We start from the raw sequence: 22,483 nt of genomic DNA, 5'->3' as shown, positions 1-22,483 counted from the left end.
TTAATGAGAGGCCACAGGCTTGGAGGGAGAGGATATGGGAGGGGGGGAAGGAGGGAGAGTAAACATAAGCGAGTGTGTGAGGGAGAGTAAATGAGAGGAGGGAAGAAGAGAGCGTGAGAGAGGGGGAGAGACAGGAGGAGAGAGCATATGGGCATTGCTGTGGTTAGAGTAACAGCCTTTGATGTCTGGTGGTGTGAGAGACAAATGTTGGTGTACGAGGCTTTCTTTCAAGTCGGGTGGGGGGCGGGGAGCAGGGGAGCAAGCGAGTGGGCGGGAATGAGCATAGCGCGCGCCTGGCGAAGCTTCACGCTTCAGTAGACAACATGCATTGGGAGAAATCCGCTTGTTCAAGAGGGTTGTTTCAATTACAATAGTTCAGAGCTATAAATAGCTCAACCTAAAAAAGAAATAAGGCTAGGGGTTAACGAGTAAATGAGGAGCAGGTGAGGGAGACCTAGGGAGTTGGTATAAATGCCACTGATCAGTGCCTTTTGGGGTGGTGGGAAGGGGTATTATGAAAAACTGAGGATCTGTTCCGGGGTGGAGGGTTGGAGTGGGAACAAAAAAAAACAGACAGAAGGGGAGAGCAATGAGGTGGAGCTTATGGTAGGAGGGGGAAGCAAAATGGAGAATGAGAGGTCAGGGATTCTAGTAGGTAAGCAGTAGAGGAGGGAGGGCACTAGAACACACATGCACCAGTATATAAGGAAACAAGTAAAGTCGTTCTCAGAATGTAAGCAGTGGAAACATAAAAGTCAACCAATAAAAATAATTGTAAAGAAGCCGTGCTCCATGGTAGGGATACATCCAAGAAGAGGACATAAAGCCTTCGAATAAGAAACAAGCAAATGAGAATGACGAATACATTCTGTTGGTGTGCAAACTCCAGTACAGTCAGGCTGTTGCCAGTTATTTTAATTTTATGATTTGTTTTAACTTGATTTTAATTTACTAATAGAAATCACCTGCAGGTGAGTCTCTGGGGGTTCCTAAACCCTAGTTACGAGCTTTTATTTCCCCCACCCGTTTCTTGGCTTCACACTACAGAGCAAGCTAAGCCACGCCCCCAGACACGTCTCTAGACCATGAAGGGGCTTTTAACCCCTCCAACAGCGCGTCGGCACAGCTACGAGTGCTGCATTAATCTCTAGGCCTTCCTGCATCAGACAAATATTTTGGACTCCCTCTGCCATTTTGTGAGAGGTGCCTGGCTCCCTTACAGTCTGGTGGTGTGCAAACCCCAGTTGAGTCGGGCTGCTGCATGTGTAAAGATGCACACTACAAGCAGAGAGTGTGAACTGCAAAATGTATTACCAGTACATTCCAACACATCGAGGAGTTCAGAGGGAAGAACCGGGAGAAGCCTCCGGTCAGAGGAGTCATCAGCTGATGTCTGTAAACATTCCAGAACCTACAGCTGATGACAGGGAGGAGAGGGATACGGTCCGGAAGAGGGCAGGGGACAAAAGGGTGAACATAGCAAAATGGAAAGCAATATGCATCATCATGTTATGTTAAATTTACGATTTAAAGATTTCGCACTGTTTTAACATGATTTTAATTTAGACTAACCCTGGTGGAGCATGCAACATTTGTACTAATTCGCACTAGTACAGTACCAAAACAAATAGTTTCTTACCTGTCGGTGTAGTTTTGCAGCTTGAAGATCTTTCTGGTTTCACTATGCTGTGCATTATTCCGTGGTCTAGTGGTTATGTCCGGAATTGTAGTTTTTTTTTTTTTTTTTCGTAGCCCAGGTGAGCGTCGACGTCCCACCTTTTGGTGTCCTTCCAGTGACGTCGGCATGCTTCCTGTGGAAGCTCCCATCCTTGGGCGCCATCTTCGGATTCTTTTTTCTTTTCCCGTTTGTGTTCTGTTTCCGAATTGTATGGCAATGTTTATATCTTTTTCTTTTACCGCTTTTTCTCTTGAAGTTCCCTTAAAGCCCATTTTTTTTATTTTTTTTTATTTTCCACCTACTTTCTCCAGCCTCATCTTTCTGGCGGAGGTGGGTGGGTTCGCTAGTAAATCCAGAAAGATCTTCAAGCTGCAAAACTACACCGACAGGTAAGAAACTATTCGTTTTGCAGCGTGAATTTTTCTGGATTCACTATGCTGTGCATTGACTTTGTAGCGGTTTGTTGTTATTGTGGTGGCTGGGTGGAAGATGAGCTTGAGTTCTTGAATATGTGCTGAAGCACCTTCTGTCCCACTTGTGCTTCCTTGTTCATTTGTATGTCCACACAGTAGTGTTTTGTAAACGTGTGCACAGAAGCCCATGTTGCCGCCAGGCATATGTCCTAAATGGGAGTGTTTGCCAGGAAGGCTATTGTAGCTCCCTTTTTCCTTGTTGAATGGGCCCGTGGCCCCTCTGTTAATTCTTGTCCAGCTTGTTTGTAGCAGAATTGTAAAGCTTGCGCGATCCATCGTGCAATTGTCCCTTTAGTAACAGCTTTGCCCGTGAAACTTTCAGCAAAAGATACAAAAAAACTTTTGTTTTCCTGTGATCTTTAGTTCTCTCTATATAATGCATGACTGCCCGTCTTGCGTCCAGAGTGTGCAGTGCTCTTTCTGCTTTTGTTGTTGGTTTCTGGAAGAAACTTGGTATCTGAACTGTCTGGTTGATGTGGAACTTGGACACCACCTTTGGCATAAAGTGTGGGTCCGTTCTCATCACCACCCTATCGTTGTGAATTTGTATGTAGGGTTCCTGTAGCGTTATCGCCTGCAGCTCGCTTAATCTGCGCAGCGAAGTAATTGCCACTAGGAATGCGGTTTTTAACGTTAGCATCTGTAGTAAGGCTTTATGCATTGGTTCAAAAGGTGCCTTCATGAGTTCTGTCAGCACAATATTGAGGTTCCATGCCGGTGCTGGTAACCTTTTAGGCGGTGCGATCCTTTTTGCACCTTCCAAGAATCTTTTTACAATCATAGAAGTAAAGAAGCTTTCGCCTGTTTCTCGTCTAGTGTAGGCGACAATGGCTGCTAGGTGTACCCTTAGCTATGATGAGCTCAGGTAGGTCTCGAGCAGGTGCGTGAGATATTTAATCGCATCGCTGCGGCGGCTTTTCCCGCTGTGTGCGGCTATTTTCAAAATACCGTGTTACATGACTAGCTCAGCTCGTCATCAGCATACGAGCGCCATAGCTGATGACGAGCTGAGCTCGAAATCAGCATCGAAGGGGTTAAGCACTGTAGAGTCTCTTGTCATCTTGTTGTGCAGTCCCTCCTTTCTGCACCATAATGTGAACCTTTTCCATTTGGCCACGTAGCACTTACGTGTGCTTGGTCTTCTTGCCTCTCGCAGTACCCTCAGGGTGCTCTCAGGTAGCTTTAGGTGTGCGAACTCTATGTCTTCAGGAGCCAGGCTGCTAGGCTGAGAGTTTCTGGCTCTGGATGCAACACCTCTACGTTTTGCATGAAAAGTAGGTCTTTCCTTCTCCCAAATTTGTGTGGTGCACTCTGTGTCATCTCCACAATCTGTGAATATCATGTCTGCCTGGCCCACTGGGGTGCGACCAGTATCAGGGTCATGTTGCTTGCCCCACACTTGCCGAGTACCTTGCGTATCAGGGGGATCGGCGGAAAAGCGTAGGCAAATGTCTTTGACCCCTCCCCTGGTTGTCTCGATGCGAAGTGTTGGCATTTTGCATTCAGGTGTGTTGCAAACAGGTCTATTGACTGTTCCCCACCTGTCGAACAGTTTTTGTTTCTTGTGCATTCAGCTCCCATTCGTGTGAGGCTGATGTCTGTCTGCTGAGCCAGTCCGCTTCCACATTGTCTTTTCCTGGCAGATGTATCGCCAGTAGATACATTTTCAGTGGTATTGGCCATTTCCATATTTCCTGCGCTAGGTCTGACAGCGGGGCCGATTGTGTTCCTCCCTGTTTGTTTAAATAGAACATCGCTGTTGTGTTGTCCGTTTGGATCAGCACTGTTTGATTGTACAACTTCGTCTGGAAGGCTTTCATAGCTAAGAGAACGGTCTTTAGTTCTAGGTAATTGATGTGCTTGACCGCATCCGCTTGTGTCCACAGGCCCCTCACTCTGAGTTTTTCCATGTGTGCTCCCCATCCCTTTTGGGATGCGTCCGTGGTGATGGTCACTGTTGGTCTTGGTGGTGTTAGAAGCTTCCCCCTTGTTATGTTTCCTTTGTTCCACCATGATATCTCCTTGTGCACTGAGTGCGTCACAACCACTAGGTCCTCCCAAAACCCTGTCGCTAGTGACCATTGGTCCTGCAGCCACTCCTGGAGTGGTCTCATGTGTAGTCGTACGTTTGGTACTATGTGGATGCATGAGGCCATCATGCCCATCATTTTGCTCACCGTCCTCACTGTCAGAGCTTGCCCCTTCTGGTAGAGGCGCACCTCCTTCAACAGCGCCATCGTTCTCTTCTCGCTGGGGAACACCTTCCCCTGCACGGTGTTGATTTTTGCCCCCAGAAATATCTTGACCTGTTCTGGGTTTATCAAGGATTTCTTCCAGTGGATGGAGAAACCCAGGGCCATCAGTGTGTGTCACTATTTGAGCGTGCTGTTTGCACGTGTTGTATGATTTTGCCTTTATTAGCCAGTCGTCTAGGTAAGGGTATACGTGTATCCCTTCCCTCCTTAAGTGCGCTGCGACTGCTGCCAGACACTTTGTGAATACCCTCGGTGCTGATTTTAGTCCAAAGGCCAATGCTGTGAATTGATAGTGATCTGAGTGGATTGCAAAACGTAGCAGATGTTTGTGCCGTCTGTTCATTGGTATATGCAGGTAGGCATCATTTAGGTCTATGGTCACCATGAAATTCCCTGTTTGTATCTGTGGAGGTACTTCTTGCAGGGATGTCATTTTGAATTTTTGTGTCTTTATAAATTTGTTGAGGAACCTTAGGTCCAGGATGGGTCTCATTCTTTCGTCTACTTTGGGTACTAGGAAGTAAGTAGAGTACACCCCCTTGTTCCTTTCCATGGGAGGTACAGGCTCGATAGCCTCCTTTAGTAGGAGTTCCTCTGCCTCCCTCTGAAGAAGTTCTAGTTCCTTCTTTGCTAGAGCTCTTTTCTTTGGCTTTCTGCTTGTTGGTGTCTTTTCTAACTCTATGCAGTAGCTGTACTGTATTGTGTTGATGATCCATTTGTCTGTTGTAAATCTTTCTCCACTCCTGGAGAAAACGTTTTAATCTTCCTCCCACTGGTGTTACGTGCTCGTGGTCTTTCGGTGTGTTGGCCTTGTTGCGTATGGGTGTCGCTTTGGTGGGAATGTTGGAAGGTCTGATGCGACGTTCCCGGTTGGTTTCTCCCTCTCCCGTGTGGTCTCCGTGACGGGGTCCCTCTCTTCGCTCCCCTGAATTGCAAGGCCCCCATGGATCTTGCGGTGTCATTATCCTTTTTGAGCTGTGAGAGCTTGTCGTCCACTGGTGCTCCGAACAGAGTTTCACTGTTGAACGGAGTGTTCAGGGTGTTGTGCTGCACCTCCGGTTTAAAGCCTGATATTCTGAGCCAGGCTTGTCTTCTTTCTGTGATGCCCAGCATCATAAGCCTGCTGGCCGTGTCTGCCCCGTCCAGTGCTGTTTTTAGGCAAGAGTTTGCCAAGTTCTTCCCCTCCTCTACCAGGTGCGAAGCCCTTTGTTGGTATTCTTGAGGGAGGTGTTTCACCAACTGCCCCAGTTCCTCCATGATTTGGTAATGGTGTCTGTTGAGCAGTGCGTTTAAATTAGCCATGCGCCAGTGCATAGCAGCATTCCTTTCGATTTTCCTTCCTGTTAGGTCCATTCTTCTGCTCTCTTTGTCAGGGGGTGGACCTGAAGTAGTTGGCACATTGGCCCTTCTTCTTGCTTGCAGTGATGATGGAATCAGCAGCGACCGTCCCCTATATGTAGGATGGGTCCTTTGAGGAGTGCTTGCATTTTTTTCTCCTTCCTTGGCGCGACGGGTTTACAAGTAGCAGGCTCCTTGAATGCCTCTCTTTCTTGCCCTTTGATGCTTTCAAGCATTGGCAGGTACTGGCTCCTAGTGTGCATAGGGAGTAGTGTTTCTACTAGGAAATCCCCTTTCGGCACTTCTTCCTCGAGCTTGACCCTGAACGCTGTTGCTGCGTTCTTGATGCATTCATTGTAAAGTCCAATGTCGTCCGGCGGTGAGGGCCTCGCTGGATATGTGTCCACTCCCTCTTCTGGACTCTCTGCTTCAATGTCCTGCCACTCGACCTCCTGTGTATCCGAGTAGGTCGATTCTTGGTAACCCTCTGGTTGTCATCTCCCTCTTCTTTGTAATAGGGGGCATCATCTTCCTGATCTGCCAGATCTTCTAAGCTCTCCAATGCTGGTTCCTCGAATTCTTCCTCTTCTTCCTCGACCAAATGTACTACTGGTGACTTGGGCCTCGAAGGAATTGTGTAAGACTTCATTTTTTCTTCGAAATCTTTCTTGCGCTGCAGGATGTTCTCCATCTCTGCTTCGAGTCTCCTCTTCTTTCTTTACATCTCCGCCGCCTGGTCGGCGTCGAGTGGTTGTGCAGCTCTCTTTGGCGCGCTAGATGGCGTCGAGATTGTTTTCGGCGTCGAGACTGGTCTTGCGTCTTTCGTCGTCGACTTCGAAGATGTTTTCGGAGTCGAGCGCTGCTTTTCTTGGACGCTTTTCGACGACTTTGGTTGGTCGCCGTCCCTCAGCGCTAGGGAGTCCTTCTGTGAGGATCCGCTGGGCCTGGATGTTGCTGCGGACGCCGAAGTTCTCGGCGTCGGCGCTTTTTGAGTTTTGCCCTCGTTTTTTCTAGAGTCTTGGGTAAACTGTCGAGAGTCTTTCGGGCCTTTTTGGGGCGTCGAGTCTTTTACCTTTTCTGTAGTCTTCTTATTATCGGTCTCTGCGACCGTGTAGCCGATGTCTTCTTCGGCGACGTAATCCTCCTCGTCGGTCGAGAGTCCCAGGTCTCAAAGGGACGGTGGTTGGCCCTTGCCCTGCATGGTGTAGTTTGCTATTCTTTGCCTCTCTCTCACTCGAAGGGTCTTTGGCGTGAATGCGGAGCAGGCGTTGCAGTCCTTGCTTCCGTGGTCGATCGGCAGGCAGAGGTTACAGACTGGGTGTTGGTCCTTCTGCGCGTACTTATGATGGCAGTCGCAGCAGAATTTGAATGGTGTGTTGTCCATGTCTTGCATTCAGGGGGCCCCCTGATTGCGCATTCTCCTCTGGACGTCGAATTATGTTGAAAATTTTCTTTTTCGTCTTCCTTTCATTGGCGTAGTCTTCCTTCGTCTTCTCCAATGTTTTTCTCTCCAAAACTCTAGTCTTGCTGCTTCTTCTCTCCTAATCTCTGGAGCCCTCTCGAGAACGATCCAGACCCAACGGCGGAAAAAATAATCTGAAGATGGCGTCCAAGGGTGGGGGCTTCCGCAGGAAGCATGCTGACGTCACAGGAAGGACCCCAAAAGGTGGGACGTCGACGCCCACCTGGGCTACGGAAAAAAAAAGTCTACGATTCCGGACCCAAACACTAGACCGCGGAATAATGCACAGCATAGTGAATCCAGAAAGATTCAAGCTGCAAAACTGTGCTTAATCACCGTAGCAGCTACATCAACAACATCCTCAGGTGCTTTGAAAAAGCAATTTTACCTGCTTAAAAGCATATAACGAATTCACAAAAGTGAACTTTAACAATGATAACATTAGGCAATGAGAGAGCTGATGATTTTGGGGTCCCCCCTAACCTAGATGCCTTGAACACAAAGAGCATAAATAAAAGGCACATTTTGTTTAACTTCAGTGGTGGTCCCATCCTCTTAGGACCACCCCAAGCACAGTTATTGGCAAAAAAACAATCCCAACCAAAGGCCCTGCAAAGCATTATGGGACGAGATTAGCAGTGGGCAGTGAATATTATAGTATCCAATATCAAAATAATTCTACAAAGAGCTGCAGTTCACCTAGTCCTTACTAGATGTCCCTTACGAGTCAAATGCAAAACCATTGAAACCCTTTCATCAAGCATTTGCATTTGACTAGTGAGGGACATTTAGTAACCACCTGTTGAACTGCAGCTCTTTGTAGAATTATTTTGATATTGGATACTATATAATATTCACTGCCCACTGCTAATCCCATCCCATAATGCTTTGCAGGGCCTTTGGTTGGGAATGTTTTGCCAATAACTGTGCTTGGGGTGGTTCTAAGAGGATGGCACCACCATCAGATCGTTCAATAATATGTGCTTTTTTGTTTTCAAGGCATCTGTTTGGTACTCCCCCTATGTTAGGGATGATTCCACAATCATCACCTCTCTCACCGCTTGCTAATTTTTCAGTTTCACTTTTGTGAAAGTATTATATGCACTTTAGCATATAAAGATAGATACTTATTTTATCATAACTGGCACTGTGCAGGCTACCATTTGCAATTATTTAGCAATTTTTTCACAGTGCAGACAAGTACACAGTGTCATCAGCTACCCTACGCAGACTACGTGTACTACGTGAAGTTCAAAGTATACTACGTGAAGCTACGTGTATTGCTGCTACGCAAACTAAGCCCAGGGTTAGTAGAGACCAGTTACATTCATTTATTTCCCCCACCAGTTTCCTGGCTTTGCACTGCAGAGCGCACTAAGCTACGCCCCTGACCACTCAAGCAGGGTGACGGCATAGCACTCATCTACAAATCCAATCTAACAGTTCACTATGACCCTTTACCTTCTTCCTTTTGCGAAGCTTTCGCCTTCAATATTAAGATATCGAATTTTCAATCTTCTAAACGCATGCTGATTTAGCTCGTCTGCACCCCTACGCTTTGGTCAAGAGCAACTTTCGCTCAAGATCTCAGTATGTTACTCGAGGCGAACATACTCCACAAAGATTACACAGTGCTCGGTGACTGACTTTTACCTGGAAGCGTCAAATGACCCAGACACTTTAGCCCTTCTCCACACAATGTCTGCCCTAGGCCTCTCGCAACTGGACGTTGGCCCCACGCATTCAGCCTGCCACACTTTGGACGGCATCTTCACTGATAACGTCTCTTTACATTTTTCACACTCCCTGATGATCCTGACGAAACCGTTGCTCAATACAACCAGTGGCTGTGCTTAGCTACTCTTAGGTCCCCTCAAGCCAGATAAACCTAGAATGAACAAACCATCCGTCCCCTGGTTGTCAGAGGAGCACAGAATTTCTAAAAAGACCTGCAGTAGGCAAGAACAAATCTGGCGTCGCAACTATGACCTAGATGAAAAGGCCAAATACAAGTCGTGCCTAAGTATCAACGAATCACATTTTTTTAAAGCGAAGGCAACATATTTTAGACAAAAAATGTTACTTGCTAAGAATTCAACTAAGAAACTATTTTGGACTGTTACCAGGCTTACAAAGAACCCTAAAAAGAAACTTATCAACTCCAGTCAGTCTTTTTGCAATGAAATTGACAGTTTCATTTTTAACAAAGTCAACTCTATATATAACGGCTTGCCAAGTATCTATACCCCACAGCAGGATAATTCACCCATCCTCTAGCCTCTCTCCGTCAGGTTTTAGCTTTTATACATTCACCCCATCTTACATCGACACCATTGCGAGACTGAATAAGTCAGCCAGATCTGGTTAACCTAATTATCTTTGTCCTCCTAGGGACGCCGCCTCGATTGCGGATACCTTGGCCCCTGGACTTACGGACATTTTTCAACTCATATTTCTGCATGGCCATTTTCCAGATTGATGGAAAAAAGCTTCTATCCACCCTCTTCTCAAGACACCTTCTCTGGATCCATCTGATCCAAACAACTTTCATCCGATATCCTGTCTTCCTCTACTGGCGTATTTGAGAAGGAAATTAATTCTCAATTTACTGAATTTGTCCAATTTCATAACCTACTGGATCCCCCTCCGTTTGGGTTCCATGCAGACAATAGTACGGAAATAGCCTTAATCAAGGCCAACGAAAAGATAAGAACGGCCCTGGCGTCTAAGCTTCCTTTATCCTCCTTGATCTGTCTGAGGCATTTGACACTGTCCACTACAACAAACTATTATCACGCCTCACTGAGATTGGTGTCACAAGCTCTGCCTGGGGCCTACTCAGATCATTCCTACAATCATGCAAACAAGTGGTCTGTCTGAACAACTTTGCATCTGTGCCGTTCTCCCTTCCTTATGGGGTCCCACAGAGATCCTCACTTAGTCCCACGGTCTTCAATATTTACATCCCTTCTTTAGCAGAATTCATCAAATCTATGGTCTTTGCCCTTAAATTCTATCCTGACGACACCTAAATCCTAGGTCTCTCTTGGTAGTAAGGTGCCTTATTTAAGCACTAGCTTCTGCAATTACTTGCGGGCAGTCAGCACCTGCATGTCCAAAAACTGCTTTTGGCTAAATTCTAGAAAAACCAAGGCCCTGCTTTTCGGTGCCCAGACTTCTTTCTGGACTCCCGCCTGGTGGACCCACAAATTGGGGACTCCTCCCTCACCAGTTAGTAAAAAACACAATCTTGGAGTCATAATGAACGACAAACGTTTCTACGCAGACCAAGCCAATGCAGTCACCTCCAAAGTCTTCTATATGCTCAAACTGATAAAAAAAGATTCTTCCTTTTATCCCACCCCAACTTCAGCAATCAGTTGTCCTGTCCCTCTCCATATCCAAACGTTATTACAACGCTCTTTATCTTAATGCACATAAGTTGTTTCTTAATATGCTTCAAACACTTCAGAATGCAGCAGCGTATTTTCTTCTCAATATTCCAAAGTAACAGTCTGTGTCTAACTGCCTGAAAAGGCTTCACTGGCTGCCCATCAAACACAGAGTTAAGTTTAAGGCTCTCGGTCTCGTTTTTAAAGCCTTGCATGACTAAGGTCTTGCATTTCTAAAAAACAGCCTCAGCTGGTATGCTCCCAAAAGGGCATTAAGATAGGCTTTTGCCAAACTTGTGACCATTCCTTAATTAAAACGTGCGGCCAGGGGAGGTTGCAGCTTTTTGTTCAGTGCTTCCACTGCTTGGAACAGTCTTCCACTCTCTATCAAATCTTCCAGCAATCTCCTTACTTTCAGGAAATCCCTTAAGACCTGGCTATTTCATCCTCTTTTCCCTGCACTCTCTAGCCAGCGCCAAGAAGCCCTCGTAAATAAACAGAACGATCAAGCCAACCAATGGTAATCAGTGGGCTAACATAAAGCGCAATGTAAGTGCTGCTATAGTCCATAACAGGCCTTCAACAACAGACAGCTAAAAGCTGCTGGTGGTCCAGACTTAAAAACAAGGTTACTTAACCTTTCATAAATGATAGTATTGAGGCTATTCAATATCATCCTATCCAAGCTTAAAACACAGACAAAGAAATTACCAAAGCATTCACAAACTCTGACTGTGAAACAGGTGCCTTGGTGTGCGGATGGTGTATGTGGTGTGCACATGGAATAGTCAGGTACCCGTTTTTATATTAACTGCAAAACAGTTCACTCAAATAAGGTCAGTAAATGCAAGCAGTATGAATGACTTTCAGATATGCATGTACTCACCCATTCTTTTCCAGGTAATGAATGCACCATTTGTGGCATCACATTAACTTAGCAACTGTACTTAATCCAGTAACAACAAAGCACTTACCTTTAACTGGCAACCAACTCTTTCATAAGCTTTGATTAGTCTGTTTTTGTGATACATCATGACCCCATAATGATCTTCATTTCTACAGTTGAAACCAAATGTAATTTTCACAGTTTTAGGCTGCATCCATTAAGGAAAACACTAATAAATTGGGAAAACATTAACAACATTCAGTTCTCAAAATGTGTTTGATCTGTTCAAGTACACCTTCACCTTAGTTCTCAAAGTGGAGGGAACTTAATGTTTTTAACGTCCTTATTTGCAACTATTCTGTCGAAAATGGTTATACAAGACATCAGCAGCAATAATAGCACATGAAGTAAGGATCATTTTTCAATATTACAGCATAATGTATACAGTTCAAGCAGGAGTACATGCAAACTTCCCATTGCCTCAAGTTTATTCCTGTGATTATACAACTATGCCATTGAGATTAAACGAAATTGAGTAAACATGTTTTATAGTCCAGGTTTCAATGAGGTTTTGTTAAGTAGCCTCAACTGAGCGTGATTGATTCAGAGTCTGCGGCAACTTCTTTGGCCCTTGGTGGGAATCATTGGAGTAGAGAACGAGGATGCTTGCTGCTACAATATATTAAAACTTTAAAAAGTTCCATACTTTATTCAAAGTAGTCTTTCATTTCAAAGTAGAAAGATATGTTGTTACACTGATAATCAGGAGATGTTTCAAATCTCATTGTATCCTCGACTTTCAGATTTCACTGCTCAGTGGCAAGTTAACAGATAAATTAGTTGTGTAAGTTGTAAAAACAAATCATTTTATTAATTGAACATTATGTCCTTACAAAAGAACATCATCTTCTCATCTTGTGATACAGTATTGTTGTGCAAGTCTGTGGTTCTCAAACAAATAAGCAAACAAACAGCAAGGCTAAGCAAGGGGATGCAGGTCTACCCACAGCAAAGACTGGCAATGTGTTTCATGAATTGTACATTCCTTTTTCGATTCGTTTTTACCTGAAACAGTGCAATATTGTGTCATATGTTGCCAGTTCAGCACCCTGACATGCGGGCCCTCATCATGTTCCCAGAGTTTTTCTCTATGTTCTTAAGGCAACAAGCTCCAATATACAATGGGGCACGAGATGACCTGTAAGAAGTGATCATCCCCCAGTCTTAGCAGTACTGGATACCACACTAATGTCAATGTGGCCCTTTGGGGGCTCATAGACAACAGTTTTGCTGCTGTATACTCTTCCACTGCCCATTTCTGTGTTTTGTTTAGCCCATCCCTTCTGGGAGGTACTTTTGTTGATTTCCAGGACATGGCGATTTAGCACCTCTTCACAATCGGAGCCAATTCAGAGAACCTGTACCACTTTATTTCTTTTAAACTAAGCATGCTTTATATTCTTCTCTCTGATAGTGTGGTAATTGTGCAGGGGATAGCTCTACAGAGTGGTTGGAGGTTTGAACATGCAATAGAAACACTGCTACTTCCCCTACACCTATGCTATTCATCTGCAATATTCTAACATTTGTTTGTGTCATTTCTTAGATAGGAGATATGAGTGGTGCAGGGTGTGGAACTGGATTAGACTTAACCAACAGTTACTAGATATTGCTGCCACGTATTCCTGGCCCATCTGCCATCTCTACCACCATTTATCTGCTTCCATAAGGGGTTCCCAGTCACACTGTTCGAACAGTTTCTTGCACAAATTCTCACTATTCTACAGCAAAGACCACATCAGAGAATTCGTACTGTGTGCACTTTAAGTTCATTGGTCGTCTGGGCTATGCTGTCCACAACCACCTTCACTTCGCTCCCTTATTCAAAAAATTGACCCAGGTGAAGCCTTTATGCCTCCCTGGACTTCTGGGAGGTCATAGATTGTTGGTGTCATAGAAGTCCCATTCCTGCAATAGTCCAGGCCCTCACATTAATGAGGGTACGCCCTGAAAGTTAATTTGAGGTCTGGGAGGAAGGGGGAACAATCACTAACAAATGTAAAGGACTCCCACTAGACCTATATTTCTGTGTTGTACATTGGCTATTGCTCTGCGGGGCTATTCGCTATGATCACACAACAACATGACAACCTAGCAATTTCTGAGGCTCATGTTTTTTTATTTTTATACCCAAACATTTTTTTATATATATTAATATCATTATTTCATTGTTTATATCAAAAAGATTGAGTTGTCTTTGAGATCCGCACGGACTTCCGAAACAAGCTAAGCTAAATTTTCATGAACCTTAAGAAGAAGTATATACTCCCATAAAAATGATTAACATCAGAATGGCGCAAAAAGCAATCTAAGAGCAGAAACACAATTGAGGTGCACAGATGTATGAAAGAGCCAAACCGGCTAATCTCTAGATTTTCGCACTATCTGAAGAACTTATGACCTATGGAGCTCTGAAAGCGAGGATAGGCACTCTATTTTGATGTACCTAGGAACTATGATTTCATACTAAGGCTATACCCCTATTTCCTGCCTCTATTGCCGAATAAGAAAACAAGTTACTTACCTGTAACTTCAGTTATCCAGTATTGGTATCTTTCATAGATTCACATGCCTGAATCATTCCCCGTCGTCGAGGCGGGAGTCTCACGGTAAATAAAAAAGCAGTGCCAAAAGCACTTTGCAGTAGTAGGCCCTAGAAAAAGGCCTGAGGCCTATATTATAGTAGCCTATCTACCTCATTATGCTAAAAGACCCAAAGTCTTTGCTCCAACCAATCAGCTCACAGCACCCTCTAGAACCTTCCCTGCAGAGCCAGCTCTCCTCAGATTTTCGTAGCACAAGTGGGAACAAGTATCCCAAACTTAGAGAACTGACTCTCCGGGGAGGAGGGTGGGTGCATGTGAATCTATGAAAGATACCAATACTGGATAACTGAAGTTACAGGTAAGTAACTTGTTTTCTTATCCAGTATTGGGGTATCTTTCATAGATTCACATGCCTGAATCAGAATAGCAAGCAGTAAGCCAGGCAAAGTCGGTTGCGGATGGTGGGAGACTTATTGCAGTGCACCCCCATGAATGTATCGTCAACAACCAACAAACGCCTAGAGATTGATCTATTAATAAATCATGTTCAAGTTCAACATTGAAATTATGCATTTTCTTTCTGGAAAGAAATCTTAGGCATCATACAACAAATACACAACATGTTAGCATATGGCTGCATATTTAAAAACAATCTATTGAATTGCATGTACTTTATATGAAATAAGTGAATATCAGTACCTGAACATACTCCTTATGGAAACAGGTGACGTAAAACAGCTTGGCCCACTGCCGCATCACCCTGATTTGCTGATTGCAGGCAGTAATGTCTTGTAAACGTGTGGACATTCTTCCATGTCGCAGCACGGCAAATGTTCTCAAGCGTCACTCCTGCAAACAAAGCCGCAGACGCTGCTACAGCTCTTGTGGAGTGAGATCGAACAGATCTTGTCAATGCGATCCATCTTGAAATTGTGGCTTTAGTGACCGCTTTCCCCAATGTAGTCTGGCCATAAGCTACAAACAGTTGATCTGATTTTCTCAAAGTCTTGTTTCTCTGAAGATAGAATTATAAGCATCGTTTGATGTCCAAAGAATGCAATGTCTTTTCAGCCAGGGTTGACGGGTTTGGAAAGAAAACTTTCAGCTTGACAGGTTCATTTAGATGAAACTGGGAAGGCACTTTCGGTATGAACGTTGGATTTGTTCGTAAAGTGACATAGTCCTGGGAGAAATGTAAAAAGGGCTCCTTTATAGTGAAAGCTTGAATTTCTCCCACTCTTCTTGCGGAAGTTAGCGCCAGTAATAAAGCAATCTTCCATGTCAAGAACTTTAGGTCGGCTCTATGGATAGGCTCGAACGGATGCTTCATCAGCTGTGATAGAACCGTGTTGAGCTCCCATTCCGGTGGTGAGGGCTTCACTGGGGGATAAGCCCGGAACAGACCCCTCATAAATTGCTTGATTAGCGATGAAGAGCAGAGTGACTGAGAGTTAGTCATCTTTCTGTACCTGGATAAGGCCGCTAAGTGGACCTTTATTGATGAAAAAGAATGCAAATGCTACTTACCAGTATGCATCTGTTCTTGGCATGTAGGGCTGCTGACATTCATATCTGTGCATAGTCCGCCACCTAGTGTTGGGTCCGGATGATTGCACATTGTTGTCCTGGAAGAGTCTTCGAAGTATCACGAGATAGGTGGCTCCTCCCCTGGACTACAGTGCGCATGGGCATCGCCTCCATCCCCAGATTGTTTTTAGCCATTGGCAGAGATGGAGTGAAGAAAGTGAGTGATGACCATGCTATGAGCATATGTGTAAATGAATAAATACTGCAGCTGCTACAGGCGCCGGGGAGGAGGGTGGGCGATATGAATGTCAGCAGCCCTACATGCCAAGAACAGATGCATACTGGTAAGTAGCATTTGCAGTTCGAGGCATGTGGGCTGCTGAATTCATATCTCTGCATAGAATACATAGCAGTCCCTCCATTAGCGGCGGCCGCCCGTGCCAGCTGCAGCAGTTTGAAAAAGCGTTTTTAGAACAGCCTGACCAACAGCTGCCTGCTGTTTGGAATGCACGTCTACACAGTAGTGCTTAGTGAAAGTATGTGTGGTAGACCATGTGGCTGCTCTACAGATGTCTTCTAAGGGAATGTTACCTAGGAAAGCCATAGAGGCCCCCAACTTCCTAGTGGAGTGGGCCCTTGGAGGGATAGTGAGAGTGCGCTTAGCTTTAGCATAACAGATCTGAATGCACTTTACTATCCACCTAGCAATCCCCGCTTTGGAGATTGCATTTCCCTTGTGTTGTGTGGCAAAAGCAACAAAGAGTTGTTTGGTTTTGCGGAAATCTTTTGTCCTGTCCACATAGTACATCAAGGCCCTTTTCACATCAAGAGTGTGGAGCATACGCTCCGCCAGCGTCTCTGGGTTTTGGAAAAACACCGGCAATTCAATTGTTTGGTTCATGTGGAACTGTGAGACCACTTTGGGTAAGAATTTAGGGTTAGTGCGGAGCACCACCCTGTTAGCATGTACTTGGAAGAAAGGTTCTTGGATGGTGAGCGCCTGCAGCTCGCTCACCCTCCGTAGCGATGTAATTGCTACTAAGAACGCAACCTTCCAAGTCAAAAACTGGAGTTCACAAGAGTGCAGTGGCTCAAAGGGAGGACCCATCAGCCTTGTAAGAACCACGTTGAGGTTCCATTCTGGAGCTGGTGGAGTCCTTGGTGGAATGACCCTTTTGAGTCCTTCCAGAAAAGCCTTGATAGCAGGGACCTTAAAGAGAGACAGGTGCTGCCTATTCTGGAGGTATGCTGCCATAGCAGACAGGTGAATGCGGATGGAAGAGTACGCTAGATTACATCGATACAGATGAAAAAGGTAACATATGATGTTCTGAATGGAAGCATCTAGCGGGTCAATGCTGTGGTCCACACAGTAGATGACAAACCTCTTCCATTTAGCCGCATAACAAGCTCTAGTAGTGGGCTTCCTTGCCTCCCGAATGATGTCCATGCAATCGGGAGGAAGATTGAGGTAGCCAAACTCTAGGACTTCAGGAGCCAGATCGCCAGGTTGAGCTGTTGCGGATCTGGGTGCTGAATGTCGCCATGGCTCTGCGTCAGAAGGGTGGGAGTCAGATGAAGCCTTTGATGCTGTACCACGGAGAGTTCCAGAAACGTGGTGTACCATGGTTGGCGAGCCCACGTTGGAGCAACCAGGATGAGCGTCATCGAGTGTTGCCTGAGCTTGCGTGCCACCAGCGGTATCAGAGGTGCTGGGGGAAAAGCGTACGCAAATCTGCCTGACCAGTTCATCCACATCGCATTGCCCTGTGATTGGGGGTGTGGGAACCTGGCGGCGAAGCTTTGGCATTTTGCGTTCTCCTTTGTGGCGAACAGGTCTATCTCTGGATGACCCCACTTTTGGAAGTACGGTCGGAGTACTGATGGGTGTATCTCCCACTCGTGCATCTGATGGCTGTGTCTGCTGAGCAGATCCGCCATTTGATTGTCCTTGCCCGGGAGATGCTCTGCCATGAGGAAAATGTTCCTCTGAATGGCCCACTTCCACATGCTCTGAGCCAGATGAGACAGCTGTGGAGAGTGTGTACCTCCCTGCTTCTGGATGTAGTACATTGCCGTCATGTTGTCCGTCCGGATCAACACGACCTTGTTGCACAAATGTACTTTGAACGCCTTTAAGGCCATGAAGATTGCCATCAGTTCCAACACATTGATGTGCATCTTCCTTTGCTGAAGTGTCCATAGTCCCTGCACAGTGTAGTGGAGTACATGCGCTCCCCATCCCTGGAGAGAGGCGTCCGTCGTCAGGATGATCTGTGGGACAGGCTCTTGGAATGGTCGGCCCTTGCAAAGGTTTTGTGGATTCCACCAATGCAGAGAGTTGTACGCCCGACCGCTCACCAACACTAGGTCCGTCAGTTGCCCATGAGCCTGAGTCCACTGACGTGCAAGGCACTCCTGAAGCGGACGCATATGTAGTCTCGCGTGCGGGACAATGGAGATGCAGGAGGCCATCATGCCTATCAACTGCATGAACACCCTCGCTGGAAGCGAGTGTTGGGGTCTGAATCGTAGGATCAGCGCCTTGATACTGGCGATTCTCACTGAATTCGGCTGCGCAGTGGCTGCCAGAGTGTCGATTGTTGCGCCCAGATACTGTCGCACGTGGGCGGGCTGGAGATGGGACTTTGGGTAGTTCAGAGAGAATCCCAGATCGTGCAGGAGGTGAATGGTGCGTGACACGTGGTCTACGCACTGCTGTTCCGTCTTTGCCTAAATAAGCCAGTCGTCTAGGTATGGAAAGACATGGACGTGCTGGCGACGGAGATGCGCCGCCACAGTCGCTAGGCACTTTGTAAATACTCTCGGTGCCGTGGTGACCCCGAACGGCAGGACTCTGAACTGGTAATGCTGGTCTAAGATCTTGAATCTGAGATACTTTCTGTGGGAAGGATGCAGGGGAATATGAAAATAGGCATCCTTCAGATCCAGCGTTGCTAGGAAGTCCCCCTGTTGAAGCAGGGGAAGCACCTGCTGCAATGTGAGCATATGGAAGTGCTCCGAGTTGATGTACCAGTTCAGGGGCCTGAGGTCCAGGATCGGTCTGAGTGATCCGTCCTTTTTGGGGATCAGAAAATACAGGGAGTAAACCCCCGTTCCCCGTTCTTGCAATGGAACGAGCTCTATTGCCCCTTTTTGTAGCATGACCAGAACTTCTTGCTGCAACAAGGTCAAGTGCTCGTCGGACATAGCACGGCTTCTTGGCGGTATGTCCGGTGGAATGGACGTAAGTTCTAGACAGTACCCGTACTGGATAAGAGACCTCACCCACCTGTCCGTGGTGATGGACCTCCACGCCGGCAGGAACTGCTGGAGTCTCCCCCCGACAGGTGTCGTGTGATCGGGGGGAAGTGACAAGACGTCACTGCTTGTTGGCGGTGGTGGACCTGGATGCATTGTTTCCACGTCCCCTGCCTTTGATATTGTTGCCTCTGTAGCCACCCCTGCCCTTGTTGTTGTTATACGAGGACTGGGTGTTACCCTTGTAGTATTGTGTGGATTGGGATGCCTGTCCCCTGGAGGTGCCTCTTGAATTGGAGCGGCGAAAGGAACTACCCCGAAACTGCTGACTTTGTAAAGCCCCCATAGATTTGGCAGTTTCAGTATCTTTTTTCATTTTTTCTAGGGAGGCATCCACCTCAGGGCCGAACAGATGGTCAGGATTCACTGTTTGACCCAATATTGTGGTTTGTATGTCGGGTTTGAACCCCGAAATTCGAAGCCAGGCATGACGTCTAAGTAACACACTTGTATTGATAGCCCTGGAGGCAGTGTCTGCCACATCTAGGGCACATTTGATGGATGCATTTGTAATGAGTTTACCCTCCTGAATGAGCATCTCCCCCGCCTCCTTATATTGGTCAGGCAAGTGTTGTAGGATGGCCTCTAATGTGTCATAATGGGCCCTATCATAACGTGCAAGCAGGGCTTGAGTGTTAGAGATCCTCCAGATGTTCGCTGCCTGTGCAGCTATGCGTTTGCCTGATGCCTCAAAGATCTTGGACTCTTTGTCCGGGGGAGGAGCGTCACCAGTAGTCTGCGAATTCGCCCTCTTTCGAGCGTTGGAAACCACCAGGGAGTCCAATGGCAAGTGTCCCTTAATATACGTGGGATCCGTGGGCGCCGCTTTATATTTCCTGTCGATGCGAGGATTGACCACCCGCGCCCGGGTGGGCTCCTTGAATACCTCCTGTGCATGCTTCAGCACCCCTTTCAGCATCGGTAGTGTCTTGACTTGTTTTTCGGCTACCGAGAAGGTGTCGACCAAGAAGTCTGCATCCACGGGGTCTGAGTGCAGTTCGACGTCATGGTTCGCTGCAGCTCTCTCTATTAATGCATTGAATGCCGCCGAGTCCTCTGTCGGGGACGTCTTTGCGGCGAAAAGCTGAGTGTCCTGCCCCGACTGCGGGTCGTCTGTGTCGCCTCCTGCTGTCCAGGGCACCTGCTCCTCCTCCGGATCCGAGTACGCAGGATAGTCGTACTCGGCCTCTTCCTCGTCCACATCAGGCACGGGGGAATGGGCCGGCGAGTGTTCCAGGGCTTGTGGAGACAGAGGTTCCATCAGAGCCGAAGAGTCCGCAGAGTACCTTTTGTTCTTGAGTGGAATCCTAAAAGGTTCCATGGCCGGCTCCGACGTAATCTTTCGTTTGAGGAGCGACAATTTTCCGGTGTTGGCGTCGATGATCACCTCACGACGTTCCTCCACCGCAAGCGGCTGGAGCCGAAGCTTCGACACCACCAAGGCAGCCTTCGGCGTCAATACTTCCTGAGAGTGTCCGCTCTGCTTAGGCGCGAAGGCCTTCGGCGCCGACTTAGGAGGAAGGGTAAAACGAATGGGCGTTTGTTCCTTGGCAGGCTTCGGCGTGGGCCTAGGCACTACAGTGTCCTGGCTGGGAACCACAGTGGACTGTTGGATCCGCTTTAAGGATTCTCCCACCTTCTTTGTAAGGGATGCCGAGGGCTGAACTGTCTCGAGCGACTCCTCGTCTCCGAGAGCCCGGTCGCCGGTAGGCCTCTTCTTCGGTGCCGACGCCCCATGGCCTGGCGCACCGTCGGCGTGACGCTTCTTCGAAGCCTTCTTCGGGTCCGCGACCCCTTTCGGTGCCGACGCAGCCGCGTCGGATGCCTTCACCTTCGGCGCCGACCCAGAGGGCTTCGGGTCGGCTATTTTGGCGCGGCTCTTCTGGTCGGCCATTTTGGCGTGGCTCTTGAAGTCGGCCATTTTGGGTTTCGTGGAAGTTGACGCCTCCAGAACCTTCTTCACCAACGCCACTTTCGGTTTCGGTTTCGCATCCGAGGGTGCGAGACCAGTTGGCTTCACTTTCGGTTTCTTCTTAGAAATGTCCGTGACCGGGCCCGGAGGCGGGGACGTAGGACTCATAGTTAGATCTTGGGTAAGGCCCGAAGGCGATCCCTCGACCTGGGCCGTATGATGGGGAGTAACCCCAGAGTCTGGTTGGGGATGCTCTTCCTCCGAGCTATCACCCATCGTGGCACAAGCCAGACCGTCGTCCCCTACCTCGTCGGAGGCTTCGTCGCAGGCCTCCTCATCCGCGTCGTAGGTCTCTTCCTCGGACGCGGGGCCAGGGTCCGACCCTTGTACGTCGTCTTCTCCCTCGACCGATTCCTGGAAGATGTCATCGGGTGGGGGTGCCGAAGCCGACAATTGAGCCTGGAGCCGATTAGCCCGGCGAATCTTTAAAGTCTTCTTACTTCTAAATTTCGAACACGCCATGCAGGTGTCTTCACGGTGATCCGGTGACAAGCATGTATTGCACACGGGGTGCACGTCGAGGTGCGAATATTTAGAATGACACAGCGGACACTTCTTGAATGGAGTCCGCTCCATAGCAAAGGGTGTAGTGTAGGCCCGTCCGCGTCAAAAGCACGTGGAAGGGCAGCAAGAGATAGGAGCTGAGAGTCAGTAAGAAACCCGAACGCAACTATACCGACGCCCAGCCTAAAGACCTTTTGGTCTCGAGTAAAAAGTAGAACAACTATCGGTTCCGACAGAGGGAACCGAAACACATCCGAACCCAATGGCGGAAAAAAACAATCTGGGGATGGAGGCGATGCCCATGCGCACTGTAGTCCAGGGGAGGAGCCACCTATCTCGTGATACTTCGAAGACTCTTCCAGGACAACAATGTGCAATCATCCGGACCCAACACTAGGTGGCGGACTATGCACAGATATGAATTCAGCAGCCCACATGCCTCGAACAGGCCAGATTGCGCTAAATGCAACAAATAGGGTAATATCTTTTCTGCCGGTGCCTCTATAGGATGTAAAGCACTAGAGATGCACCATGCGCAAAAACGCTTCCACTTGAGACGATAAGTTTTTAATGTACTCTGGGCTCTTGCCTTTTCTAAAATGTCCCGGCATTCCTGAGGAATTTGAAGATGCTCGAATTCTAGGAAGTTAGGAGCCATGCGTGCAATTTCAGAGATTGAGGATCTGGGTGAAGTACTTGGCCCTCGTTGCGTGACAGTAACCTCGGAGTTACACGCAGTTTGATCAGTGGTTCCTGTGAAAGTAGCATGAGTTCCTGAAACCAGTACTGGCGAGGCCACTTGGGAGCAATGAGGAGAAGGTGACAACTCTCCACTTTCATTTTGCGCACCACTCGTGGAATCAGAGGGATCGGAGGAAAAGCGTATGCATAGGTCCCTGACCATCGCATCGAAAGGGCATTCCCCCTTGACCCCTGTTGAGGATATCTGCTGGCGTAGTACCGGCATTTCTTGTTCTGTTGGGTCGCAAATAGGTCCAACCTGGGTTTGCCCCATCTCTGAAACACATAGTTCAACTGGCCGTCGTCCAGTTCCCACTCGTGGCAATCT

At 47.3% G+C, this 22,483-nt stretch overlaps 1 protein-coding gene across 1 annotated transcript in view; it reads right to left on the bottom strand.

Annotated features, from left to right (window-relative positions):
• The window catches only part of MORC3 (MORC family CW-type zinc finger 3), a 793,723-nt gene that overhangs the window by 459,086 nt on the left and 312,154 nt on the right, over positions 1–22,483 (bottom strand). The window contains exon 8 of the mRNA XM_086935396.1: positions 11,573–11,692. Within this exon, the coding sequence (XP_086791522.1) occupies positions 11,573–11,692 (120 nt within the window). The remainder of the gene's footprint in view (positions 1–11,572; positions 11,693–22,483) is intronic.

The sequence above is a fragment of the Lissotriton vulgaris genome, chromosome 8 (genome assembly GCF_964263255.1).
Source record: "Lissotriton vulgaris chromosome 8, aLisVul1.2, whole genome shotgun sequence".
NCBI lineage: Eukaryota > Metazoa > Chordata > Amphibia > Caudata > Salamandridae > Lissotriton > Lissotriton vulgaris.
The sequence above is the reverse complement of the archived record's forward strand: the minus strand, read 5'-3'. Positions and strand labels throughout refer to the sequence as shown.